The 25,670-nt window shown below is 41.7% G+C and overlaps 1 protein-coding gene across 6 annotated transcripts in view; it reads right to left on the bottom strand.

Annotated features, from left to right (window-relative positions):
- Positions 1–122: 122 nt before the first annotated feature.
- The window catches only part of sbno2b (strawberry notch homolog 2b), a 54,925-nt gene continuing 29,377 nt past the window's right edge, over positions 123–25,670 (bottom strand). For 2 of the 6 annotated variants that reach the window (XM_063892342.1, XM_063892345.1), the window contains 28 exons: positions 20,690–20,866; positions 19,165–19,239; positions 18,384–18,489; positions 17,596–17,756; positions 17,228–17,361; positions 17,024–17,114; positions 16,725–16,868; positions 16,458–16,575; positions 16,250–16,355; positions 15,918–16,071; positions 15,644–15,820; positions 15,218–15,315; positions 14,502–14,584; positions 14,093–14,275; positions 13,362–13,483; positions 13,105–13,236; positions 12,832–12,967; positions 11,397–11,509; positions 9,949–10,020; positions 9,674–9,782; positions 9,511–9,582; positions 9,258–9,401; positions 8,903–8,997; positions 7,124–7,216; positions 6,817–6,948; positions 6,047–6,123; positions 5,571–5,761; positions 123–4,509 (listed from right to left, as the gene is read on the bottom strand). In XM_063892342.1, coding sequence (XP_063748412.1) covers positions 3,290–4,509; positions 5,571–5,761; positions 6,047–6,123; positions 6,817–6,948; positions 7,124–7,216; positions 8,903–8,997; positions 9,258–9,401; positions 9,511–9,582; positions 9,674–9,782; positions 9,949–10,020; positions 11,397–11,509; positions 12,832–12,967; positions 13,105–13,236; positions 13,362–13,483; positions 14,093–14,275; positions 14,502–14,584; positions 15,218–15,315; positions 15,644–15,820; positions 15,918–16,071; positions 16,250–16,355; positions 16,458–16,575; positions 16,725–16,868; positions 17,024–17,114; positions 17,228–17,361; positions 17,596–17,756; positions 18,384–18,489; positions 19,165–19,239; positions 20,690–20,866 — 4,515 coding nt within the window. In that variant the 3' untranslated portion in view covers positions 123–3,289. Of the gene's footprint in view, positions 4,510–5,570; positions 5,762–6,046; positions 6,124–6,816; positions 6,949–7,123; positions 7,217–8,902; positions 8,998–9,257; positions 9,402–9,510; positions 9,583–9,673; positions 9,783–9,948; positions 10,021–11,396; positions 11,510–12,831; positions 12,968–13,104; positions 13,237–13,361; positions 13,484–14,092; positions 14,276–14,501; positions 14,585–15,217; positions 15,316–15,643; positions 15,821–15,917; positions 16,072–16,249; positions 16,356–16,457; positions 16,576–16,724; positions 16,869–17,023; positions 17,115–17,227; positions 17,362–17,595; positions 17,757–18,383; positions 18,490–19,164; positions 19,243–20,689; positions 20,867–25,670 lie in introns of all 6 variants that reach the window. The other 4 variants (XM_063892341.1, XM_063892344.1, XM_063892343.1 and 1 more) reach the window with 2 other exon arrangements.

The raw sequence follows: 25,670 nt of genomic DNA on the forward strand, positions 1-25,670 counted from the left end.
TGTCACCCATGTTCCCTCTCCCTAAAAGCGCCTACAGGAAACCTCCAGGATCGAGGAGAGAAGATATTCCCTGAAGTCGGTGGGGAAGAATGGGATAACCCTGATGAACAAAAGACTCCGAGTTTCAGCAATCTTCAAGTTTTTATTTGTTTACAAAGTTAAGATTGCAATTTCATATAGTCCTTCCTTTAATGAGTAGAAAACCTTTTTAAAGAATTAGTCGAAAGGCACAAATTTTACAATATATACATTTGGATCTAAATTATAAATATATAGAAAACAAAAGCACAACCCAGAATAAAAGTGCTGAACACAGTTTCTTTTTTTACAGAAAAAATAGGCTTTGTTTAAAAATACATACAATCAGTAGCATGTTTTTTGTTTCATTTTTTGTTAGCAATAAATTATTTTGAGAGTGATAAGATGATGTAATATGCAAACGGTGGAGAAACAAGAAAAGATGGTTACAGTATACACAGAGCTATCCATCAAAGATGAGAAAAACAGCAAGCTTGCAACGCTCAATCATAACCCACAAGAGAACAGTAACTTGATTATGCCATTCTTAGTGCAAAATGATAATAAAATGATAAAAAGGCCTGAAAACACTAAAACTAGAATAAAAACAAAGCTTTTTCTTCTTAAAAACGCGGTCCAAATCCCTCAAATGCATAAAGCTTTATTTTTGTGACTCTAAAAACTAAATGAAGGCAAGTCTTTTGCAGACTGATGTCTGGGAATGTGCCTGATGAGGAATATTAAAAGCTAAATATTTGAAGGTACCAGCAAAACATGCTTTAGTAATGTTGCAAATGAAAAGAAATGAAGCGTTATCAAGAATCGGAGAAACTGGGAGTCTGGACCTTTAAATCTGTGTTACGCTGAGGCTTGGACAGATCAATTGCACGTATGAGTATAACCAAGATGCCAAGAATTGACTATAACTGTATGTCAGCTTTAACATGAATTAAATGTCCAACACAAATAAAACTATCCACCGAAGAAGAAAAAAAAAGTTCCTTAAAAAAAAACAGCCGTTGATCTTTGCCCTAAGAAGGCATAAACATTTATAATCACTGACATGTTCACAAGGACAAACAACAAACCCATCACATTAATTCTAAAACATAAATACAGCAAGAGTCACAGCACAGTTAAGAACAGAATAGCACATGAACCGGTTAGTTTCACCGCTGTTAAAAGGGGATATGATATATTTCTGCTAACGCCCCGCCGTTACACCTCTTGGTTTCTTCCTGAGATTGATAAAAGGTCTGATATCTTAGAGCCAGTAACTTTTCGGGGTGTCTGTGGAATACTTTGGTATCTCTCTGCAAACTGGAGGCCTGACAAAAGGTCTACGAGTCGGAGAAACAATTTGAGTGAAAGCAAAAAATGAAATGAGCAGAAATAAATCCAGACACTGTACAGCAGTACAGAACAGTGCAATCGTATTTGGTGGCAGGTTATAATAGAATTTGTTTTATAGTAATCTTGAAAACTAGAAACTTCCCTGACCAAAAACATTTCCATAACTATTCTAATAAGCAGGATAACATATCTAAAATCTAAATATCCCTTAAATATAAATAACAATAACTTTTTATAATAACGAGGACTAAAACATCAAGAACGCATTGCGCTCATCCCGTGAAAACTTACTATACAAAGGTGGTATGCTTTTCAGAATCTGTTTAACTAAAAGACTATGAAGCACAACAGAAGTAAAAGATTCATACCATGCAAAGGTAACCACAAAGCTTTGCCTGTTGAGCGTAAACAGTACTTAGGCATTTCTGTTTCAAAATAAAATGTAGAATATGGTTTTATTGCTTTTTGATCACTTGAACTTATCCCGGCATTTTGTCATGAACCAACTACAGTGCATCGTTTCCACACAAACATGGCCAGATCTCACAGGTTTTTAAATATGTACTATCATACACAGAGAACATCACAAGTCTGCACGTTTCAAATGTTTTTATGGTCTTGCTGGCGGAAATGGAAACAGATTTGAATGAGAAAAGTATCTCAGATTTCGCTAAAAACAACACGAGTTTCTTTTTCAGACATCAAGACAATAACCAATTCTTTGTCACTGTACTTAAAAACAAAATGTTTGTTGGTAGAAATGACACAAAACAATAACCAAACACTCGAGACTTTCCTGAGAAATTCAAAATCAGATCAAACCAGGAGTCACATCACTAAATGTTATTGTCAGCTTTAAAAAAGGGGGGGGGTGACATTTTTGGACATTTTGTCTTTAACCATGTTGCTCAATAATAATCCATGCCGTACTGACCACACTGTCGCTCGCATCAACAGGGACAGAAGGACACAAAAATAAGTCCGCTGCTCTATTATTTCAAGAGCAGCTACATACGAGCACACACAGAGTAATGGCGGCTTCTTCCTGAAACCCATCACCAGCATAGTGTAACACAAACATCGACTGACGGACTCAGGGGGGCTAAAAGATAAATACAAATATACCATGTTTAAATTAAAAAATGAAAAAACCAACACTCAAGAGTACAAATCTATACATTAGGCTACATGGATTTTTAAAGACTGCATTTATAGAATTTTCCAAAGGCACTGTTTGCAACAGCAGACTGCTCTTCCTCTCCCTTTTTCCTCACACTAGTGTTCATACAAGCAGGGAGGGAAACAAGAGGGAGCATGTAGGAGGAAAAAAAGGAAAACTGAGGCATTTCATGGCTTATCAGCTAAAAGATTTCACCTGTTTGCTTTCCCCCCCGTCTTCCAGTTCAATGTATCTCTTGTTTCACTCAAACCAAGCCTTGCATACAGCCTTGTTTTAGTCAAGACAAAACGGCCATGAAGCGAAGTAACAGTAAAGCAAAGTCTAGGATGTGGTTAAAACCGGTGAAAGGCATTTAGAGCTTCCAGCAACTTCACCAATCATACCTCGTAAAATCAGCAGCGGGAGGTTTATTAAAGATTTCCACACCTCCATGAATGAGCTTTTGTTTGGACAGCTCAATAAAACACAGTTATTACTTTTCACTTCTTTTATACAGCTGCCTTTCACTTTGGTGCAGAAATCTGATATTGATGGAGCCCGCTATCGCCTAAAGCAGGTGAACGCTACAGGTGGGTGAAGGGAAGGGTGAGCCGAGCGCAGGACAGGCAGTGACGTGACTATAGGCCCTGAGGGGGAGGGTAGATCCGAGGGTGCGTTCATAGAGAGCAGCAAACAAAACACAATCTGCTTTTAAAAGACAACACAGAAAATCAAAGTCCAGACGATCTGTTCGAGCTGTTATTCTTGTGGCCGGTACTTTATGACGGACTTGCGGTCCGAGCCGTCTTGCAGCATACTGTTCAGAGCCTCGCGAACGTCCAGAGTGCCGGGGTGTCCGTTGGGTAAAGATAGCGAGTCTGAATGAGGGAGGAGATAGTTTGCCGAGAAGCGAGGCGACGAGTTGGAAAACAGAGAGGAGGACGGGCTGGAGAAGAGAGAAGACGGGGACGAGGTTGGGAGGAGGCTGGACGCGGGCGGGAGGCCGGTGGAGACGTGAGGAACTAGGTTGTTGGAGGTGGAGGACGCGGAGGAAGAGCAGGAGGAGGTAGAGGATGAAGGGCTGGCTTTCTGTGTGGGCATCTGGGGAGACAGGGGCAAGTCAAATAAATCTAACAAGTCTTGGTGGTTACTGGGCAGGAGGTTCTGGCTGCGCTGCTGCTGCTGCCGCTGCATTAAGAGCGGCTGCTGGATCTGCGCAGCCTGCTGCTGAGCATTCGATGCAGTCTGAGAGATCAGAGACTCCAGATTAAAGTCGTCAGCGAATGCTGCAGCGTGGCCTGCCAGACTTTCCAGATTCAGCCCGCCGTCCGTGGTGTCCGGGGAGGGGGACGGGGAGCCCACAGTCAGATCCAAGATGTCCTCCAGGGGATTCTTGGAGGACAAGCTGGGCGACAGCGTCTGTTGGAGTGAAGCGTTTTTCATCTGATTAAAAGACTGAATGGACTGAGTGTAAAACTGGGAGAAATTGGAGCGGATGCTGGCCGTGTTGGAGGCCAGGTTGGTGGAGGTGTTGGGCCAGCTGTTGTGGGTCCTCTGCTGGATTTGGCTGGGGTTTCTCTGTAAGGACAGCAGGGGGACGTTCTTGGAGGGCTGCTGTGAAGCGGACTTGGCTTGGGCTTGCAGTCTCTGTTGCTGGGAGCCGCTCATGATTTGCCTTCGCTGAGCGTTTTCGTTCAGTTTCTGTTTGAGGAGCTGGCTCTGGGCGAGAGTCTGGGTGAGGGACTGGTTGAGCATCGGCTTGTGGCTAAACAGATTGGCCAGGAGGTGTTTGTTGTCCTGTTGCATCTTACACACGCGGTCCTGAGCCAGCCGCTGCTCCACGGCCTGCTGCTCCACGGCCTGCTGCTCCACTGCCTGCTGCTCCCGCACCCGCTCCTTTCTCCTCCTCTTCACCTCGTCGTCCATCTGCAGCAGCTCCTCTCGCACACGGGCCACACAGTTCTCCGGGATCTTGATACCTGCGTCAGATGAGAGTGAAGTCAGGTCACAGTTTTCGGGGAGGGAAATGCTAAAGCAGTGTTGTTACAGCTTGAGGCAAGTTTAATTTAAGACTTAAATAATACCTCTAGGAATTTACCAAACCACAAGAACTAATATTTTAAAACACAAAACTTAAGTTGAAACATTTAGCCCCAATGTTGACTTTGACATAAAATAGTCATAGTTCTTTGTTGGTAGCTCAGCAGCGAAATATGAGCTATCCTGATCCACCTGAGATGTTTGGTAAATAATTTAAATACATAGATCATTTTAAAATAGAATAATTTACAATGGCACCGTCAGAAAAGAATATTCAAGACTTCTGAAAGCTTGATTAAAGAGGCATTATCAAACCAATTACAGACATATTTGTAGATGAATTAATAAAACGATGTAATGAATTTTAAAGGATCCATGTTAAACACTTAATTTATTGGATTTATTGTTAAACACTTTTGAAAACCTCACACAACAGCCATTTTACTTTAAGGTGCTATCTCAGCACATGTATCATCTGCAACAGTAACAGACTGTAAGGTTTAGCACTGAATAAGCTATATTCTCTGTGTGCTCCAGTTTATGATTCTAAAAATAAATACATACAGTGTATTTTCCTCCTATATCTTTATAAAATATGGCTATAATACACAGAGGAAACAGATCAAGCACTGATTCTCCAGCAAGCGTCAACATGCTGTTCGGCATTCATGGATGTCAAGTTCAATTGCGACATTTTCTGTGTTGTTGTCTCAATGATTTCACAACTGTTATTTTGCGTCAATTTAGTCCTACCAGTATTGAGTCCATAGGAGAGAAATATGGAGTGTGAGCAACAATTTCATTTCCTCAATATGTCCTAAAATGGTGTCAGCACTTACAAAACAACTAACTGACAGGAAATGTCAAACTTAATGTCTTTCATCAATATTCACAGGATATTCCTACTCGTTTAAAGTGTGGGAGCTTTTCGAAACACTTAGTACAAACATGTGCTGTGTTAGTGAAGTGCATGCAACTTGTATTAGGGGGGTGTACTGACCGACTTGCTTGTTATGCTGTTTGGTTTTTAGGCGGACAATCTGCAGGATGCTAGAGCTGGTGATGTCCGACACCACGTCGGATACACGCTTCCACACACGCAGCAGAGCACCACACAGCATGTGGTACTGACGCAGGCGCATGCCCTGCAGACACTCATGACCTTCCTCTATCTTCTTACACTTCCCATTCCTAGGGACAGGAAAGAAAACATTTCAATTTTTGCAGAGCACACAAGTTTTTACCCTATGCCTCTTTCAAGAAAACTGTATGGCAGGTTTACAGACGAGGGTTCAATGTTCATCCGGTGAAGTGCGTACATGTGCAGGTTATTTCTTCATGACTAGTTCTCAGGTGATCTGCAAATCCTCAGGAATGGCATCTGACCTCAAAGCCACCCTGACTGCATTAGGAGTAGCAGCCTGATTGGATGGATTGAGCCATTAATCCTGAGGGACAATGGGGATTGCTGCTTACCAGTTGGCGTGGCTGCACTTCTTGAAGGAGAAGGTGAACTGGTTCTCCCAGCTGTCCCGCGCTTCCTCTGGAGTCACCTGGGAAAGAAAATGTACAGCACTTAAAATCAGCAAACAAACTCAATTACACAGCTTTTAAAAATACTGTATATCTTAGCCTGAATGGAAACTTAAGTAAAAAAAAGAGTCTGCTTTAACTTTAGACTAAAAGTCATAGAGTAGTTTTACATTGTTTCTAGTTACAGTCAAGTAGAAAATGACTATTGTGTTTCTGGATTAAGGGGAGATAACATGAATAATCACGTTGTTGTTTATGTAGGGAAGAGAAACAGTTTTAATAAAAAACACTAACATGAACTTCATCCTCTTTATTGATATGTATTTTTAACTTTTATGCCAATCATGTTAATGAGTTTAGGAGTCTGTATCACATTCACAGATTGTTCTTCTTAAGAGTGAATGTTTCATAGTTCAGTACTCCTCCATGGCCACAAGGTGGCGTCAGACTCCATATTTAAATTGCATTTACTCCAAATAGCAAAGAGAAAACTTCAAGCTTTTCTTACGTCAGTCATTCCCCATCATTTTTTCAATGTCTTTACTAACCTTAAAGTACAAACTATAAATTATAAAGAAAATATAACAAGCTCAGATATGACATTTAGAATATTAAGATGAATGTTTTTTCTCCCGGTTTTGGAGATATTTTACAGTATATAAACCTCAATATACTGACAAAACGTTATGCCTGATCACAATCGAGCTCATTACCTTTCTGTAGCGCTGCTGCAGGTTTTCCAGGCTCTCGGGGTGCGTCTGCTTGCCGATATTGGGTTTGTAGACGATGAGGTTCTTGCCTCTTCCCTGCTCAGCTAGCAGCACACAGGGGTGGTTCCCTCGCAACTGTGGAGAGAGCAGAAGGTTAAATATTTGCTCCGTCTAAAGGTCTAATAACGTTTACAGTGGACAACCATTGAGTCATCACATTGGTAATCTGAGAGGTCTGTATTGGAATAGAGATATAATGCCTTTTATAGTTATCCTCAGGTTACGTTAGCTTAATATCACATGGACTCACCTTCAGCGACAGGTAGAATCCTTCATCGGGACCGCTGAGCTTCAGGGACCTGTTGAAGGCCTCGTCCCAGGGCATGCCTCTGTCTACACTGATCTGCAGGGACACAAGGAATCAGAGATGTAAGCAGAAAGACGAGGGACTGAGCAGCTGGGAAACCACACACTGCTGTCCGGAAGCTGAGACCGACTCTTGCATGGAAACATAAAAACGTGTCCTCCAGAAAATATTTAGAAGAAACACAGACAGACGTGGGATGATTATGAGACAATGGGCCCCTGGGCACTGACGTTTGAGCCCCACCACCTGTCTTGTATCGGAGAGCTACACAGACTCTATAGTTGTTGAGCGTCTTTTTATCGTTGTTATATGTCCCTGTGCGTTTCTTTGTAGTCATTTGGCTTCTTTTATGGTCGTTTTGTTTCACTTTGTGGTCATTCTGTGTTCCTTTGTGGTTGTTTAGCGTCTTTTATGGTTGACTTGTGTTTCTTTGTGGTAAATGTTTCTCTGTCTTTTGTGTTCAGACTTTTTGTAGGTGTGCGCTGTCTCTTTGTATTTCCTTTGTGTCTATTCGTAGTTGTTTTATTTTCTTTTGTTGTAACTTCTCTTTGTTGGTGATAACCGTGTCTTCAGTTGCAGGGGAACGCCCGCGGAGCCTGTGACACTCTTGGCATCTGTGCCTGTAGGCTTGTTCTGTAACTCATTCATGCAAATACACACTATTCCCCTATACTTGCATAACTGGTCCTAGCTGTGCAGCGTTCTCCCTGGCTACAACTTCGAAACGTCAAAGGCAAATCAGCCTGCAGCGCAAAGTAGAAGATTTATCTTAATTATCCTGTTCTCACCTGCCACTCCCTTCTACATAGGCCCCCCATTTAGCCATGGGCTAATCCTGCATGATAACAGCCTTACTTCTGGCAAAGTGACATCAATCGTCATTAAGCAGAGGTAACTTACTGCAGGTGTTACTCTGCAGGTAATGTGGAACAAATTCTCTCCAAGTTTCTTTGTATGCAAACGATTTGTGCAAGTTGCATAAATTGTCAGCAAATCGTGAATAAATGTATCCTCATAATCAGTGGATATTGCTTTGTTGGCATTTAACATGAACTTTCATAGTTGTGGTCTGTTGGGAGCCTTCAAGCCTGGCTGGGTTTATTATAAAAGGAGAGAGGAGAAGATTTGCATATTTTTGGGGTCATGTTTATTCATAGAATTAACCTTTTCGTTTGGGACGTGTAATGCCTCAAGATCAGCCTGGGCCTGTTAATGTACCTCTGCCCCCCCACACTGTCTGCAGGGTTTGTTCCAGCCTCTCAAAGCTTCCCTTCAAAATCTAAATTCTTACTATGTAATAAATGTTTTATATACACACACTTGTTCATTGTCCCCGTTTATTTGAACAGACTTACATGTTTTGACCACGATAACTTAATGCTCAGCTAGCTTTGGTCTGCTCCGCGTTTGGTTTGAAACAAATACTACTTTGTTTAAAAGATGAGTCACGTTGAAAATCAAGTTGAAGCATTTCCTTTTGACCTTTACAGTACAGGCCCAGGGGGATACACTACTGCTGATCTGTTGATGGTTTGTGCAATACAATTCATATTTTGGCTTCTTTAAAATAGCACTTGACATTGCATGGATCTCAAGACATGTTACGAAAATGTTTTTTTGCATATAGTAATATAGTTATTACCACACAGGTAAGACAGAGATGATTATGTTTCACAAAAGCTATCTAACCATGTACGTGAAATGAGATAATGAGGTGCTTACCTTATAGAGAACAACCTGTCCATCCTGAGGGTTTCCAACTGTCATGAAAGTTTCCTGCTTCTCCTCGTAGATCTCGTCGTTACCTGGAGCGAGGTCTGCCAGAGACACGAACAAGCAAACCGAGACGATTACTAACATTAAAAGATCAGGAACTGTCTGACATTCAAATACCAATGGAACAGAAACTATTGCCAGTTTTTTAACAACCATTCACTGTTCAATTATGTCCGTTGATCCCAAAAACACCAACTATAACTCTAAAAATAACAATGTCAGAATCAACACTGATGGAGGTGAATGATCTGTAAACAGTGGCACCATGCAAGCGCTTAAACTCCACATTTGACCTTCATACCTAGGATTCCCATGTCATATTTGCCCTCCTTCTTATCCTTCTCGATCAGATAGTCAAAGTTGTCAGTGAAGTACTGGAAGAGATGGTTCTGCTTGTGGACCTCCAGGCCAAGGATGCGGTTTAAGAACTTTGTGATGCTGCAGTCTGGGATAAAAACACAACACAGAACAGTTATTGCGGCTCGTTTTGTGTTCACAAATAAACAAATAACAGAGCTAAGGACTTATGCCTGCATGCATGTTGGGTACTCTACCTTTCTCAGTATTGATCCCAAAGCGTGGCTCCCTACAAAAGATTCCTACATCCATCATCCCAAGCTTCATCTCTGAAAAAAGAAAAAAAGCAGTAGTTTTAATGATCAATAACAGTAAACGTGCTGGTTAAGTTGTTACCACTAAACCAAAGCTCTAACAAACCTCTGAAGAACATGGCTTCACCCCCAGGGTATCCTTTGGGAGGGGGGACCTTGTTCTCTATATGGCCAAGGATTGCTTTGGTGATTTTATCTAGAGCCTTGGTGCCATACTGCAAGAAAAAGGGGCATGCAATCAGTAAAGACACATTATCTGAGAAGAATCATTCAGGAATTTAGCAACACATTAACAACTAAATCCTCTTTTAAGCTTAAAAAGTTAAAAATAATCATGTGTTCACACTCAAAAAAGTCAGTAAGTCAGTTCCATTTGCTTACCTTGTTCTCAAAGTTGTACTTGCTCAGGTCTCTGGATTCTGTGGCTCTTCTGTCTCCGTGGGTTAATGCACCCTGCAAAGTGGATTAGCACAAGTGGTATTATTACAATGAGCAGTATTAGGTTTACAGCTCTTCAGAGCTTCGTCACATTAATACAGATGGACAAAGGGACGTCAGATAAATCTGTGTTTGCCGTTACATCAGAACACAACCTGACTTCACTGCTCAGGATGAGAGGATGAGCATTGCCTACATGAAGGGATAACGTGCAGCCGTTATAGGATTACTGGAACATTACAATGGCTAAGAGCGTGGACTTGATGCCCTCTCATTCATAAATCCTGCTCTTTTAATTACAGCATTTAGCATCATGTGATAGTAGTTTCACTTTGAACAAGGTCACATTTTTACTGCAGGTACAATCACTCTGCATCAAACAGCAGCATGGTGATTGGATGAAGAAACATAATTCAAACACAAGTTTTATTTTCATTTTTATGACAGGTATAATTAAAAGCCCAGCCTGCGTTTTATTGTCTTTAATACTTGTAAGTTGAACTGGAAAGGGAGAGGTGAAGGAACATTTCAAGAAGAAGCAACATCAACAGCAGATCAGCAAGCTGCTGCCTCTGCCTACTCAGAAAACAGTTTTGAGATACCAAAACAAAAAGATGTCTTAGCCAAATATGACTTCAGTGCTGATCTGCAGTCAGCCCGTTTGTAGGGATTGATGGCAATTTGAGTTGAAGTGTGTGTGTGTGTGTGTGTGTGTGTGTGTGTGTGTGTGTGTGTGTGTGTGTGTGTGTGTGCGCATGTGCGTGCGCGTGTGCGTGTGTGTGTGTGTGTTGTGTATCGGGCTCAGGCATGCAGGCGAGATGTGACCTATGCCTGATGCCGATTTACCGAACGAGGCTGGCAACCGCATGAACGACTTTCTGGAACCCGTCTTGCTGTTTTCCCAAAAGAAGTGTCATGCTGTGTCACTATGGAAATAAATAACTGCTTGCGCTGAAATGCATTGATAATTATGGAAAAAATAACCCCTAGAGTTATAAATTATTCAGACAAACATCTTTGCCTTTTCTGCTTATTCGGTTTTCCGTTATTGAGCCGGAGAAGGGGAAGACCCAGAATCCCTTGAGGTTTGTGGAGAAGAAGTTGATTCAAGTGAACCGCCAATGAAAGAGACTCCACGGAGGAGCTTTGAGGCTCGGGAATACCCCGAGACACAGGAAGGACAAGGAGTGAGTGTGCGAAGGCAAAGTTTTGGCAACCTGTTACTATCGATAAACACTTATTCTCTCCACTTACGAAAGAAAACCTCTTATCTAACTCCAAAGACAGCAGGAGGAAAATGATTACTTTCGCATTAGATCTGTTTCACTCAGTTCACAGGAAAATCACACATACACCCACACATTCACATCTATAAAAGTTATAATATTTACCAGACTCTCTAGTCTCTTTGCCACAATGGAGGCAAAACGTCTCTCCCCGGCCAACTCTGAAATGAGGAAGATGTACTCTGGAGCCGTCACCTGATTGGACCGATGGGTACGACCTGCAGAAACAAGACACAAACAATTAAAACACATTATTTATAGAAAAAGAAAAGTAAGAGGGATGAGCCCCGAGTGTGAAATCTATAACTTTTTCAACAACAAAGATGGATAAGCACCAAGTGTCATGATTATCATGTTGTTGTCCCACAGAAATCAAGCAACATTAATTCAACTAAATTAAAAATATCCTTGACAAACAAGGTATTTATTTACTCAGGACAAAACATGTAAGGCAACTTATCCCTATGTCACTCTGAGTGCAACGTCTCTGGTTTCAATAGACAGAATCAAAATCCAGACAGACAAAAAACAAGTTACGGATTTGAAGACAAATCGGTTCTTATAAGGAAGAGAAGAGTAAGAGGGGGATATTTACGATGACATAAGAAGTTTTGCAACATCAAATGAAACCTGATCTTAAATCGACCGTTTGACACCTTGTTTCAGACCCTGAACGGTTACTTAATCACTGACAACAACAAAAAACTGGAGGTTGAAAAGAATTCCTTAGAACCTCTAGGAGGAAATAAATATAACCGTCACAACGTGCGCGCGCGTGCGTGGGTGTGTGTGTGTGTGTGTGAGAACAGCATTTCTTTTTGTAACAGATGCTGAGACAGAAACAGTGAACTAACCCTTAACCATGTAGAAAAACAGAAAGAAAACCACACATTATGACGAGTGTTTCAGAGAGACACGACAACATTTGTCCCAATTTGGTAATCCTTGTTCTACACATGAGAGGGAGAGATAAAAGCAGGCAGGGCTGCATGGAGAGACCCTGTCCTGAACTTGAGGGAGGAACCCCTCTACACATTTCTCTTTTAACGTTCCTGATAGCCTTTGACCCTGAACCGGCTGCTTGTTTCAGGCTTATACACAACCCACCTTTTAACAAGTTACATCAAAAAGTGCAGCCGCAAACAACTTGCAGCTCATTGATAAAAAAGGTAGTATGAACGCTCAAAAATATTGACGCAAAAGGTGCAGGATATCTTAATAATTCCTATTCTGACATAGCATATTTTCATTGGTAAAAGTTTCACATTTTAATACACTTTAGTAACTTTCATTTATTCCTGTTGAAGTTTTCCAGATTGAACTAGACACTATTGAAAAAATAAAACTATAGTAAAATGAAAATACTAAGTCATATTTACCAAGCAGCCAACACCAGAAACATATTTATGCTAGCTCAACATTCAGACCACAAAAAGGAGCCCAGTTAGTTTCAGTGGGAAAGAAGGAATGTGTTTTTATTGTTGGGCATGTTCTCCTTTTCACTTTTTAAAAAGACTCATTGTTAGATTTCCTGACTCACCAAATTGCTGAATAGCCCTGTCTGCACTCCAAGGCAGCTCTAAGGTCATGTGGACCCTGCGCCTCTGGTTCTTCACTCTCTTGTCTGCCTGCAGGGAAATCCCAGAGCTGGCCGCCTCAGAGATGATGGCCACGTACTGAGGGGAAAAGTTAGGATAGCTGGTGAAAATCTTATTCCGCAATGTCTATAAAGCAGTACATTTCTTTAAGCTACAGACTGTTTGCCGCTAAGTCATTACATTTCACATATTTCTCCTTGATAGGGGTATCTCACCTTCTCTGCACTCATGAAGCGATCCTTCTCCTTGATGTTGATGTGGTCGATGGTCAGACCCTGCTCCGCCCGAGACTCGTAGTTGACGGTGCCATCAGGACGCCGCACCACACGACCCTTACGACCAGTCATCTGCGGAAAAAAGATTCATCACATTGTCAAGTAATTTAATAAAATATCTAAGTTGTGAGAGTGACATTTAGGCACATTTGAAACCCAAAGCGGGGTAGTTTATCGCTCATTGCTTTGGCTCATACCTCTGAGACTTTATCTGGTCCTCCAAACTTATCAATGAGCTCGTCCAAGGTATTGAGAGGTAGTTCTTTTCCCAGCATGGAGATTTTGTTGAGGAGGCCCTGCTTCATCTCCTCTATCCTGGCTGTGAACAGGAAGCAAAGAGGATATTAGCCATATCACTGATGTCAAAATGACCTTTTTGGGAAGCTTTGAATCTCTGTTGCCATATTTAATGACGCCAACGACCTTAAATAGATTTCCGTTATCGTGGTTATACAGTATAAATGTCATTCATGGTTTTACTAAGTTACTACACTATGAACAAAGGTGCATTCCTCCCTCTGTGTGCCGCTAGGAGGACAGCAAAACCTTTTTTGACTCAAGAGAGAAGGGCGATGTGAATGGGAAACAGTCTGTTGTGTACTCAGCAACGTTTTAGAGTTATTTGAGATCTTATGGTCACACTAGCTGGAATCTTATTCAACAAATACTATAATACTTCTGACATTACTGTAGCCTAACCTTTACGCAGAAATGTGCAGGGAAAAAGGTTTCTAACACAATGAACAGAGAAGCAAAAAGAAAGTAGATTTAGAGCCTGAAGGGAAGAACTACTTGACACCAAATAGTCAAGAGTAAAAAAACGACAGGCTATAGACTGTAGTTTCTCTGTCTAGACATGCATGTGTTTGATCGACACTGGACACACCTACTTAGGCTATCTTCAAAAGAAAAAAGGACATCTCCCTACCTGTCTGGTGGCTAGTGTGGTTAACAAAAATGACATCATCATTGTCTAGCAGCGAGTCTGGTGAGGAGTTGGAGTCCGTGTCCATGCCGTCGGAGTCACTGCTGCTGTCGTCGCTGATGTTGATCACACCCCCGCTGTCCACGGTGTGCTTGGGTACCTTGGCCTGGCGACCCCTTGGCTTCCCTGATTGGACGATACATCATGTTATTGAATGATAAAAATTTGTATTACAGCTTAAAACATTTCAACTTTTTGTGTTAGCACTCAACGAGAGGCCGAGAAATAACAGCATAATGCAGGAAAATGCAGGGCGAATGCCTGACATGTCAGCTGAGTTCTGGCTACAAATTCACATGGGTGAAAAACATATTTTTCTCATCCCGTGTAGAGTTCACATGCTGGCACTTACGTTTTCTCTTAGTGCCCTGGGCTTTCTCTCTCCTCTGTTTCTCTGACGGGAAATGTTTTGTTACAAGCGACTGGAATACTCCCCTAAAGTAAAGGGGAAGAGAGAAAAACATTTAATCTGACAGCAAAGCGGACGACATTGGATAGTTGTGACAGTTTGACACTGCATACATTCCTGATCCGTCCTCATTATACTGTCAGTTGTTGACAGGGTGACGAACATGTTGTGTGTGATCTAATACACTCAAACCTTCAGGCATGTCTGCTTTAACAAGTTTGCAGCGCTCATCACATGTACCCATTTGTTATTCTTGAATGACATTGTTCGATAATTAAATAGCTGCTGATTTTTCCAGAGACTGTTTGGTTTAATTGAGGATGAATGGCGAGGACTTTAACTGCCTTTTACTATTTTTTCTATAATGGAATTTATGTAACATAGACGACCTGAGCAGTCACGAAAGGCAACATTTTTAAAACCAAAAGCCTAAAACTGAATACTTCTTATATAAAATGTATGTACTGAGGGTGTATTTGCCTCAATAGTGGCTCTAGAACCCCCCAGTTTGCTATCTCTTCCAAAAAGACAAGGGTAGGTGTACAGAGAGTGCAGCCACCCAGTTAAAAAATGTTGTCTTTTTAGCGAAAACTCTTTCAAATAACTTTATTAATATAGACACAAACAAACGCACAGAAAAAGCATTCATTTTCACTCACTCTGCGGCAGAGACGAATCTGTCGAGGTGCCCGTCATTCTCATCCAGGACTTCTCTGGTGCGAGATTCTCCGGTCGACTGCAGCCCGATAACGATGCACTGTGGATGAGGTGACACAAATACACATCAATAAACGGGTCTACTGTGACACATCAAGTATTTCAGACTCATTCCTGGCATAATGAAGGGATATATTTTATCATGCTTAAATGCATTCGACTCAGCATGTGTACAAGGAAGTGTAAAATATGATAAAAAATGCATCAAAACAACACTTATTTACTAGAAAGAAATGCAGTTCTCCCTTCTTTAGCAAAATTTACAGACATTTATTTCCCGCTTGGACTTTCCTTTGGATTGATTAGAGTCCTCTAGATTATATATACTACTGTATATGACTCAGTGTGCGACAGTGTGTTGTGCTGACCTTTCCGGCTTGCAGCTCTTTTTTGGCCAGCTCCACCAGGCAGCGCACTTTGGCTGCGATACAGAGGTATTTGAAGAAGCGCTGGTGAGACGCCCAGAACTGCCCCCACAGTGACTTCCGGCTGACCAGGCCCAGCTCATCCGCTGCACGCATGAACACCTGCAGCGCCTCTGCCCACTGCACACAGATTACAGATGTGAGCCGTCACAGTAGTTAGTGTTTCATCCCATCGAAAATACCACATATATGGAAAAGACGCAGGCATGATGCTCACCAGTCGGGCGGCTTTGTTATAGACCAGTTTGAAGTCACTGTCCAGTCCGATCTCTTCAATGCGGAAAGACACCCCTGAGAAGCTCAGCTGCCTGGCAATGTACATCCCGCTCACTTTCATGTCCATGGCAACGATCTCCATGGCACCGACACCTCTGTTTACAAACAGCATATAAAGGATTCAACACATCACAATCACGGATCAACCGGCTATAACCACAAACCGATTGCAAGTTATCTTTCAGTTGGCACAGCAATTTGAAGATATACGTCAACATGATTGAAAGGCTCGCAGGACACATAAAACTTTCTGCAACATGTCACCCTACAAACCTTTTCTCGATGGCATGCAGGAAGTCTTCAAATGCTCTGAAGGGCGTGCCCTCACCCCAGATTCCCAGGCGGCTCATATAGATCATGTTCTTTGGCTCAGAGGCACCTGGGGCAGAGATAAAAAAAAGAAAGATGTATTCTTAAATCCGTGCGCACATTGCATTACACATGAATGTAGGATTGTGTGTTTATGTTTGCGTCTGCCTACCTGTGGCACTGGCATACACCACTCTGGCCCGGGGCAGCTTGTTTTGCAGGTCAAGCACCGCCTTGCCCATCTTTGTAGATGTGGCATTCTTGGCTTTGTGGCATTCATCAAAAATGATCTGTAATGGGGAAAGGTCAAGGGCATAACAACAAAGATGTAGAATATAATGTTGTGTTTGAGATAGTACATTTCCCTCGATGTGGTTCTACTAAAGGATTTCTGATTCTGAAAACTGTCAGATGTGAGGTCGTTCAAATGAAAGGATACAACTCCGTCAAAGTCTGGCTTGCACCAGTCCAGGATCTGTTTGATTCTCGTCCGGTGCTGCCCTCCAGCCTGGCTCTCTCCGATCAACGCAGAGTAAGTTGCGAACAGGACTCCTTCTGAGGTAGCTGTGTCTCCATACTTAATCTAAAATACCAAATCAAACAGTCAAAAGAGGAGAGTATTTGTGAGATACAGAGCTAATTCCCCATGTTTCCAAATAAGGCTTGTTTCATTTGCTTGGATGCACGCATAACTCAAACAGTTGCCAAAAACAGATTCTCTTAACTCATCACACTCACCTTGTTTAAGGCATGCACAGGAATAGTTGATGCATTTATGTCTTTGAGATCTCTCTCTGCATCAAATTTCAGGTCATTGGATATGCTGAACCTGAGGGCAGGAGCAGCAAAGTCATTAATTCAGTTGCGTTCTGCAGAAAAACTAGCCCCATCATGCTCCATTTATCCACTCTGGGGTCAACCAGAGTTGTGATTTTCTCTTACCATAGTGCTTTCTTCCTTCCCTTAAGGTTGTTCTCCAGGATGATTCCTGCCACAGTACGTCCCTTTCCAACCCCAGCCCCATCTCCAATCAGGAAGCCCGCCCTCTGGTTGTTCTGCAGGATAACTTCATGTTGCTGAGGGTGCACAAAGAGCAAATATATAAACAAAGATGCATAATAAAATGTTAGCCATCACAGTTAAAGAATTAATGATTGCTTCATGTAAAGTGTGTGTGTGTGTGTGTGTGTGTGTGTGTGTGTGTGTGTGTGTGTGTGTGTGTGTGTGTGTGTGTGTGTGTGTGTGTGTGTGTGTGTGTGTGTGTGTGTGTGTTTGTGTGTGTGTTGTGTGTGTGTGTGTGTGTTGTGTACCTGGCAGGCGTATACAATAGCCTCTAGCTGCAGAGCGGACAGCAGGCCTCCGCTGATAGTTGGCTCAGGGATAGACAGAGTGTATGTGACGTCAGGAGGAGGGACACTGGATAGTGTGCTGGTCTCCACCACTATGTCAGGATGAGAAATTCCAATAGTGGCTAAAAAAAGGGGAAAAGGAAAACAGTAATTTTAATAGAGGAACATTTTACAAACATGAATGATATACCCATCATGTGAAAAGTGTCCTGCTTTTTAAAGGGGCCCTATTCTGCTAATTGTCAGGTTCATATTTGTATTTTGTGCCTCTTCTATGACATGTTTACATGATTTAATGTTCAAAAAGGTCTTTATTTTTCTCATACTGCCTGTGCTGCAGCACCCCTCACTCTCTGTCTGAAACCAGAGCCCAGTCTGCTCTGATTGGTTAGCTGGTCGGCTCTGTTCTAATTGTTCAATTGCTTAGAAACGTGTCGGAAACGCACTGCCCCTAGCAAATTATTTCAATATGTTGGAGCGCTAGCCAATTGAAGCAAGAGCATAACAGTGATGTCACTATGCTACTGAAGTAAACAAAGGAATCCAATGGAGAAGTTTCAGGCAGTTTTTTTGAAGAGAAACTCGCCCTGGAGGGTATTTTAGGCTTTTAGCAGACCATTTACATAAACAAAACCTATATAACACAAAACAGGAAAGGCAAAAAACAAGCATAATGGGGCCTCTTTAAGCAGAAAACTGTAGATAAATCAAAAAGTAACTTGATGTTGACATTCAGTCAAATTGCCTACATTTGGAGGGTCTGTACTCAGCATATGTGTCTACATGTCCCAGTTCATCAGTCTCCTCTTCCTCAGCATCCTCTTCCTCCTCTGGGGGCGGCTGTGTTCTCGGAGGCTGGGCAAACAAATCAAAAACGTTAATTTGTACTTCACCTGAATTAGAATGCTTCTCGTTGCAGCGAGTTAGGAAAGACAGTAGCTGAAAGTCAGAGGCAGGTGAGCAGTTAGTAGAGAGGTTAGCACAGCACATCCAAAACCCCTTTTCAGGGAATAGTTACCAGGGCAACAATAAATAACAGATAAAGGTGAAAGGTGCAGAATGAATGAGAGCTTTGAAACATGTTTGTAGATGCAGATAAAAGAAAATTTCACATTCAGGCAACATCCAGTACTGTTATCTGAGCAGCTGGAAATGCAAAAGGGTCCCATTTTGACAGGTCAATATTACACTGTCTCTTTTTCTTGTCACATAAACTATTCAAAAAGACAATGCAGTATATCCACTCTCTGTGTGTGTTTGCAGAATGTCCAAACTATGCAATATGAGACAATGCTTTCATTATCTGTGGTAATACAGAGAATGCACAACATAACTCTTAACATGCTAGTAGCTTCATATTCTGTCAAAATGTGACCCTCTAGAGTACAGGCTTTATATGTTGCTATAAAAAACAATCTAAGCCTTAAACCCATTAGACATATAGCAAACACATGATCTGTGCATCACTGCCATTCAGTCAGTGAGCTGTGTTTAATTTTAACATCAGATTAGAGGGGTTGGTGCGGCTACCTGGAAAGGTGGGGTGCTGATAATAGCATTTATATCATCCAAACTGGCCAAGCCATGAAACCTGCTGGTGCCATTCTGCTGTCAACAAAACATGAATTGAAGAAACACAAATGAAAACGGTGCACAATGCATGAGAAAAGACCAACACAGAAACATGAATAATCCTTGGATATGGAGTGTGTGTATATATGTGGGTGCTTCATCTATGTCTGATGGAACAGCACTCGAGAAAATGCAATTTGTTGTCAGGCGGTGAAAAGCCAACGACAACAACAACAAAAGGCAGATAAAGCCGTGTGTGTCTGGGAAACATAATGGATGAAATGAGGGCAGAATGAAAAGGACAAACATAAAAGGCTTTCAATAGGCAGGAGGAATGAATGAGCTCTGATTCATATCAAAAAGATATCCATGAACCCTCTGACTCAAAGAGGGCTCAGCAGCAACCAAGCAGGGGTAGAGGAATAACACTCAACTAAGTCGCGTCCCTCAAAGCACGGACTCTAAGATTGTGATATACTACACTTCATGTTGTTTTTTTCTGAGGGACAATCAATCAAGCACAAAGATGGCTATCATTTCAAAACTCAGTCAAGTCTCAAAATCTATTTGTTTAAGAAAGTGTTTAAAAAGGTCTGTTTAGTGTTTATGTGCAAATAAAGAAGTAGTCAGTCAGATGGAGCCAATGGGATATGTTTTTTCATTGTAAAAATAATGGTCAAACTGATTTATATGTGCAAGTTAAAGAACATCCGGACTTGAGTGTGTGCACTAACTGAGCAAAATAATACCTATTTACAGTCTGGTGGCCTAATTCCCAAGGCTCAGTTTTGTCTATTGATCTGTTTGAGCGTTCAAAATGTTATTAAAGCACTAATAATAATATTTTACAACTGCTGTGCAAGGTTGTAAGATACTATTGTTCTTGCGGGGACCAGAGTTAGGCTTTGTGTCTAACTTCTTCTGTGAGGAAGGCCAAATTGAAGTGATATTAATAATAATGGTGAATTTATTTTGTAGTGTTGTGTGTGGTCTAATGGCTAAATAGGTTATTTCAGGATGCAGAGCATTAGCCATGGTTAAAACATACATTAACTGATCGCAGCAATTAATTAGGAGATAATTGATACAAATTGGCTCAAATCCATTAGGCAACTAATGTCGAGAACAAGCAGAACATTTCTTGTTCAACGACGGCACCACCTGACTCTGCTGCACCGCGTGATATCAAATCAAATATGAATTAAAGCAAACTGTTTCTCTGAAAGGATTGCACTGATGCCTTGGTGTTGTGACGTAACTGGTGTTGGCCTATTCAGTTTTTTCAGGAGAATAAACATGAACCCGGCTACCCCATGAAAGTCCCACATGAGAGTGAAAGATGGCAGAGAGCCAGCACTAATGTTTACAGAGAAGAGAGATGCGTCTGCCGATTGAAACAACTTTGTTTTACATAACAGATGTAAGACGGTCTGTGTTGTGATCAGTGTTTGGGGTAATGTGTGAGTGAGTGCTGGCTACTGACCTCTAGCTGGCTCTGTGCTGGTGTGGTGGTGGTACTAGTGTTGACGTCCCAGAGGGTGGGCACTGTATTCAGGTTGTCTGGGCTGATGAAGGGCTGTGCATCAGCATACTCCGACAGCGAGTCAGCCGGAGAGGAGAACAGGGAGTTTGTAGAGAGGTCATCAATGCAGGACAGGTCCTGAAGGCAGAGAAAGGAAGAGAGAGGATGTTATGTTCAACTTCTTTAAAAAAGGGCAACATCTGTGAAAGAAGCATACTGATTTCCTTCCAGCTTAAAGAGAGTTTAATATTGTGAAATGACATGTGGATTGCCAAAACAAAACTCAGCCAGAGACATTTCCAAGTATTCTCATTACCAAGTTTCATGAGAAGAAAATACTTAATAAATCCTAAGTATATGTCCTAAAGCAGACACAAAACACAGGTTGTGGAGCAGAGGAATATTCCGTGCGTACCTCAGAAGGAAAACGGTGTATGAATGGGAGTGAACCACAGACAATAAAGGTGGCCCATTCATTCTGGATTTCAGCCAACACAGCAATATTTGGGGAGTAACACGAGAAGCCTAAACAAAATCTAATCACAAACAGATGTGTGAGGTCAAGCACATAAAATAGAAAGCGAGGGGCAGCCATAAGGAAAGTGCTTGTGTCTGCGTCTGTATGTGTTTGTCATTTCAGCTATGGCTGCCTTCCAGACGCCCCTCTATTCATATCCTTTTCCAAACTATTAGCATGCCATGTTATTTAACTAGCCCCTCCCAGGCACCCCTTGGCCCCCTGAGACTTGTAAACATGAATGTTGGGAGATAGGGATTTGGAGGAGGGGGGGAGAGAATATGGAAGACAACGACAAGCTGAACCGAGGAGAGAAATGTTTGGGAAATGGGAGGGAGGGGCTACATTTTTCTGTATGTGTTTGCCTGTGTGTAGTCCTCAGTTAGTGTGCATGTATATTAATACTCAATTGGCCATGAGTGAGAGTTCCCACACCCCGCTGTTCCAACTACACCCTACAGAGGACCACGAGGCAGCATGAATATTTCCAGACTATAATTTAGGAACTGGCATGAGAGCAGATAAGCCTATTTCTCAAAATGTTGAACGTGTCCTTTGAGGCCTGATTGTCTGCGCTATAAACTACTGTGTTATATTATATAATAAAATAAAGACAATATTTACACATAGATATCTCTGTAACCTTCCTACACTTAAACATGCTTATATGGTTTTCTTACAGCACCTCCAGAGTAAAACGTTCTCATCTAAAAATACTGTACAGCAACAGGCAGTGATAAGGTACGCACAACATGGTATTATGACTGAAGACGACTACTAAACAAAGGAAAAATATGTGCTGTGAGAACCCTAAGTAAAACTGTTATGTAAGAGAAAAGCTCGACACTTTGTGGGGCTGCCACTTCAACAGTATGCTGCTTCTGATTAGCATGAGAAGACGTGCTCACTTGTGTCATAGCGGCCTGCTAGCTGTTGCTCACAGTTTCCCTATGAAACATTTCTCATAGGGATGAGAAGACAAGAAGCAGAGCTCTTACGCTAACATCACTGAATCATGTGGGAATGGGGCCCAGTGAGGCTGGTAAACAGCAGGAAGACAAACAGGGGCTCACCCCTCACAGATATATGTGTATATTTCTGCCCTCTGACATTAGAGAAACAACTTGCTGACTGTGACGGGGGGGATGTTTGTGTGCTGGAAAGAGCTTTTTCAAGGGTACAGCCTGAGCTTATCAGAGTTTACTGGAAGCTATAACAGAAGGCCTCTTTTTAACTCTTTCACTCCTCCTTTCTCTTTCTATTTCTCCCTGTGGGTGTTAGTGGGCGTGTGTGTGTGTGTGTCTTTCCTGAGGGCAAGATCAGGCATGAGCTCAGAAAGTGTTCCTCATTGTAGACAGCTGAGTGGAACAACTGCTTTTTCTAGGGTTTCAGAGGGGTGTATTTAGAGAGGGTTCCTGTAAAATATCACTACCACTCCCTAGCACATAACCTCATTTTCTACCATACTTCCTTCCTCCATATTTTTTTGTTTAATCTAAAAGCTGTTTGTCTTCCTATCGCATCCTATTCAGTGTTCGCCCTTGCTCCCTCTCCCTTTCTATTTGTCTACACCGACTGAGGATGTATACGTCAACAACAAGGCTAACAAAAGGTACACTGTGTTACCAGAGGCATCTTTCCACAGAAGCATAATTGTGGAAACTCACAGATGCGACACACAAGACATGTATTTCACCATGGAAAACAGTATTGTTTTTTTCCAGCAGCAGAAATAAACCATAAACAATGGATGAATACATTAACTAAAAACTCATCAGATTTTCCATGAAATAAAGCTAGATTAAAGTTATGGACTTGCATATATAGCTTTGCTTATAAATAATGTGTCATGAAATGAATGACTGTAATTATGAGCATCAACCTGGATTAACTCAAGCTCAAACCAAACCTATTTGTTTGCTAAAATTCCATTTGTATTGAGACATGCAGCTCATTGCTCTGTGTTCGTATTGAAGTAACTGCTGGCTTTCCCACATCATGTAGTGCTGTTTTTAAGAGTCCTGATATGGACGAATAACAGAAAACTGCAGCAGGTTGGTTTATGCTAACCAAGAAGCGGCAGACCTGAGTACCATGTTAATCGAGTTGTTAAGCAGAGCGAAACAGAGGCAGCAGTGTTTGTCCCCTGGCGGCCCGTACCGAGGGCTAGCTCATCTTCTGTTCCTGAGAGCGAGTCCTGCCGAGCAGAGATAAGGCTTGAATTCCAACTGCTCTGATGCTAATCTGGCTCCCTCCACAGCCACACAACCGTATAACTACTAATCCTGACTGTGGATCCAACATCTGAATTTGTGTATTTGTGTTACTTTTCTGAGAATAATCTCTACTGCAATTTCTGAGAACAGGCAGAGAGAAAGAAAATCACAGTATGGGTCTATCTGTACATGTTCAGAGGAGAACATGTCAAAGCCCATGTGAGTGTTATTTGTTCACCCTGCTGTTTGCCTTTCACGTGTTCCTCCTTGTTACACTTCCATTTTCTCCTCAGATATAAATGCTAAAGCCAGCAGCATAACCTTCCCTGACGACCATGAGAGTGAAATTGAAACTACACACAATTACTGGCATCCTTCTGACCATCGATGTAGAACATGGTGCAATTTTAACAACCTTGTATGCAAATAGGAGCGATGTATAGAAGCTTAACACACACATGCATGTACTGTACGTCACATCATAAACCCAAAGAGGCAGTAAATTGTATTTGAGTGGCTCGATAATGACAGTTATCTGCTTGGTGATTATTAATAGAGTCACAAAGCAATGAAAACCAGGAGCAAATCTCCCCTCTAGAGCAGAGCTGAAAAGTGTGATGGCGGTGGCTGAAGGTGGGGGTTATTCACTGAAAGAATCAGAACGAAAAATAAGTTTTTCACACTAACCACCCACAGACAGCTTGGCTTCATCACCCGTTATGGATGATGTAGTTACAGTGTGATGAGTAATCTGCATCACACAATAACCCCCTCCTTTAAAAGGGACAAACTGTGAATCTGTTATAATGGTGGAGGTAAGTGCTGAAAAATTAAGGCTAAAATTAACATTAGCTATTATAAAACAGTGAATGAGTTAACAGCCTCTCTTGGCGCTACCATACAAGGAAGTCTGACAGCATTATCTTTTAGTTAGCATTATAAAACAATCGTTTCCATGCCCTGTGTACTTCTATTCATCTCTAAAGGTTGCTTGTTACCATTAATGGAAAAACAATCAAGTCTCTAATCTTAAAACCTTCATCAGACAACTTGGTTTGAAATATATGTTTAGTTTATGAGATAATAACCTTTCTTAATCTGTAAATGAATAAGCTCAGCAGCTCGTGTTTCCTCATAAACTCCACTGTTACGATCATAGCCTCTCAAATCAAATAGGGAAAGTTGTTTACACTCGACAAATGTTCTTTATTTAAATGTTGTATGGTAACCCACTCTGTATTGTAGGTTGAGTCACTGCTTACTCCAGGGGAATATGGGGACAGCACATGCCTCCTGAGACACACATGGTGTTGCCAGCTGCTTCTTCTCACCAGAAGTTGCTTTGGCATGCTTGAAATGTCGACAACGGTTGACATGTCAACATGACTTTGGTTAAACGACAGGGACTAATTCCTTACCAACTTCCCACCTGTAAATACGCACTAATTAATTTAGATGCAGTTCATGACCAAGATAAAGACTGAAGATTTATGGAACCATTATGAGAACTAAATCCAGTTTTATGTCTTTAGTTTCGTCACTGCGACATATCACAGACTATATTTCCCCCTGCTATCAAAAAGCAAATATTAGGTAAGAAGTACTGTATATAGTCCTAGACCACATCCTGTCAAACTCAAAAACCTGCGTTAGGGCAAGGCCAGGCCGCGGCCCCAGGCAGGCAGGCCAGGCCCCGGGCTTTCCCCTCCTACACACTGCCAGCTTTTCCAAGGCCAGGAAACATCTCACCCTGTCCTCCCACCTACCCCACACACCTACATAGACAAACTCACACCTCAAATGACCTCATCATACTTTTCTGTCAGCTCTTTCTCATTTCCCCCCAGTGTTTTAAACTCCATCGCCCTTGATTCCGATCCCTCTCTGTCCCCTTTCAGCCCCTCCTTTAGTGTTTATCCTAGTTTTCTTTTCCCACAGTATTCTGCAAGACTGGGAAGAGGATCTTTTAACCCAACACTTTATGTATTTATCTGTATATAGCAACATATATCAATCGGGACAAAAAGGGCCCTATGTTAAAAGCACCATTGGGCCACTAAGGTTGAAGTAAAATGTAAATGTAAACATTAGCTTTTTGTACAATGTAGTGTGTACTAACATAGGCAAACTAAAATCTAAAAGCAAAGATCTGGGAGGTTCTGTGGCGTCTTAAAGAAGAAACTGTAACACATTCCCCAATTGGCTTTTT

This window comes from Eleginops maclovinus, chromosome 9, assembly GCF_036324505.1.
Source record: "Eleginops maclovinus isolate JMC-PN-2008 ecotype Puerto Natales chromosome 9, JC_Emac_rtc_rv5, whole genome shotgun sequence".
NCBI classification, from domain to species: Eukaryota; Metazoa; Chordata; class Actinopteri; order Perciformes; family Eleginopidae; genus Eleginops; species Eleginops maclovinus.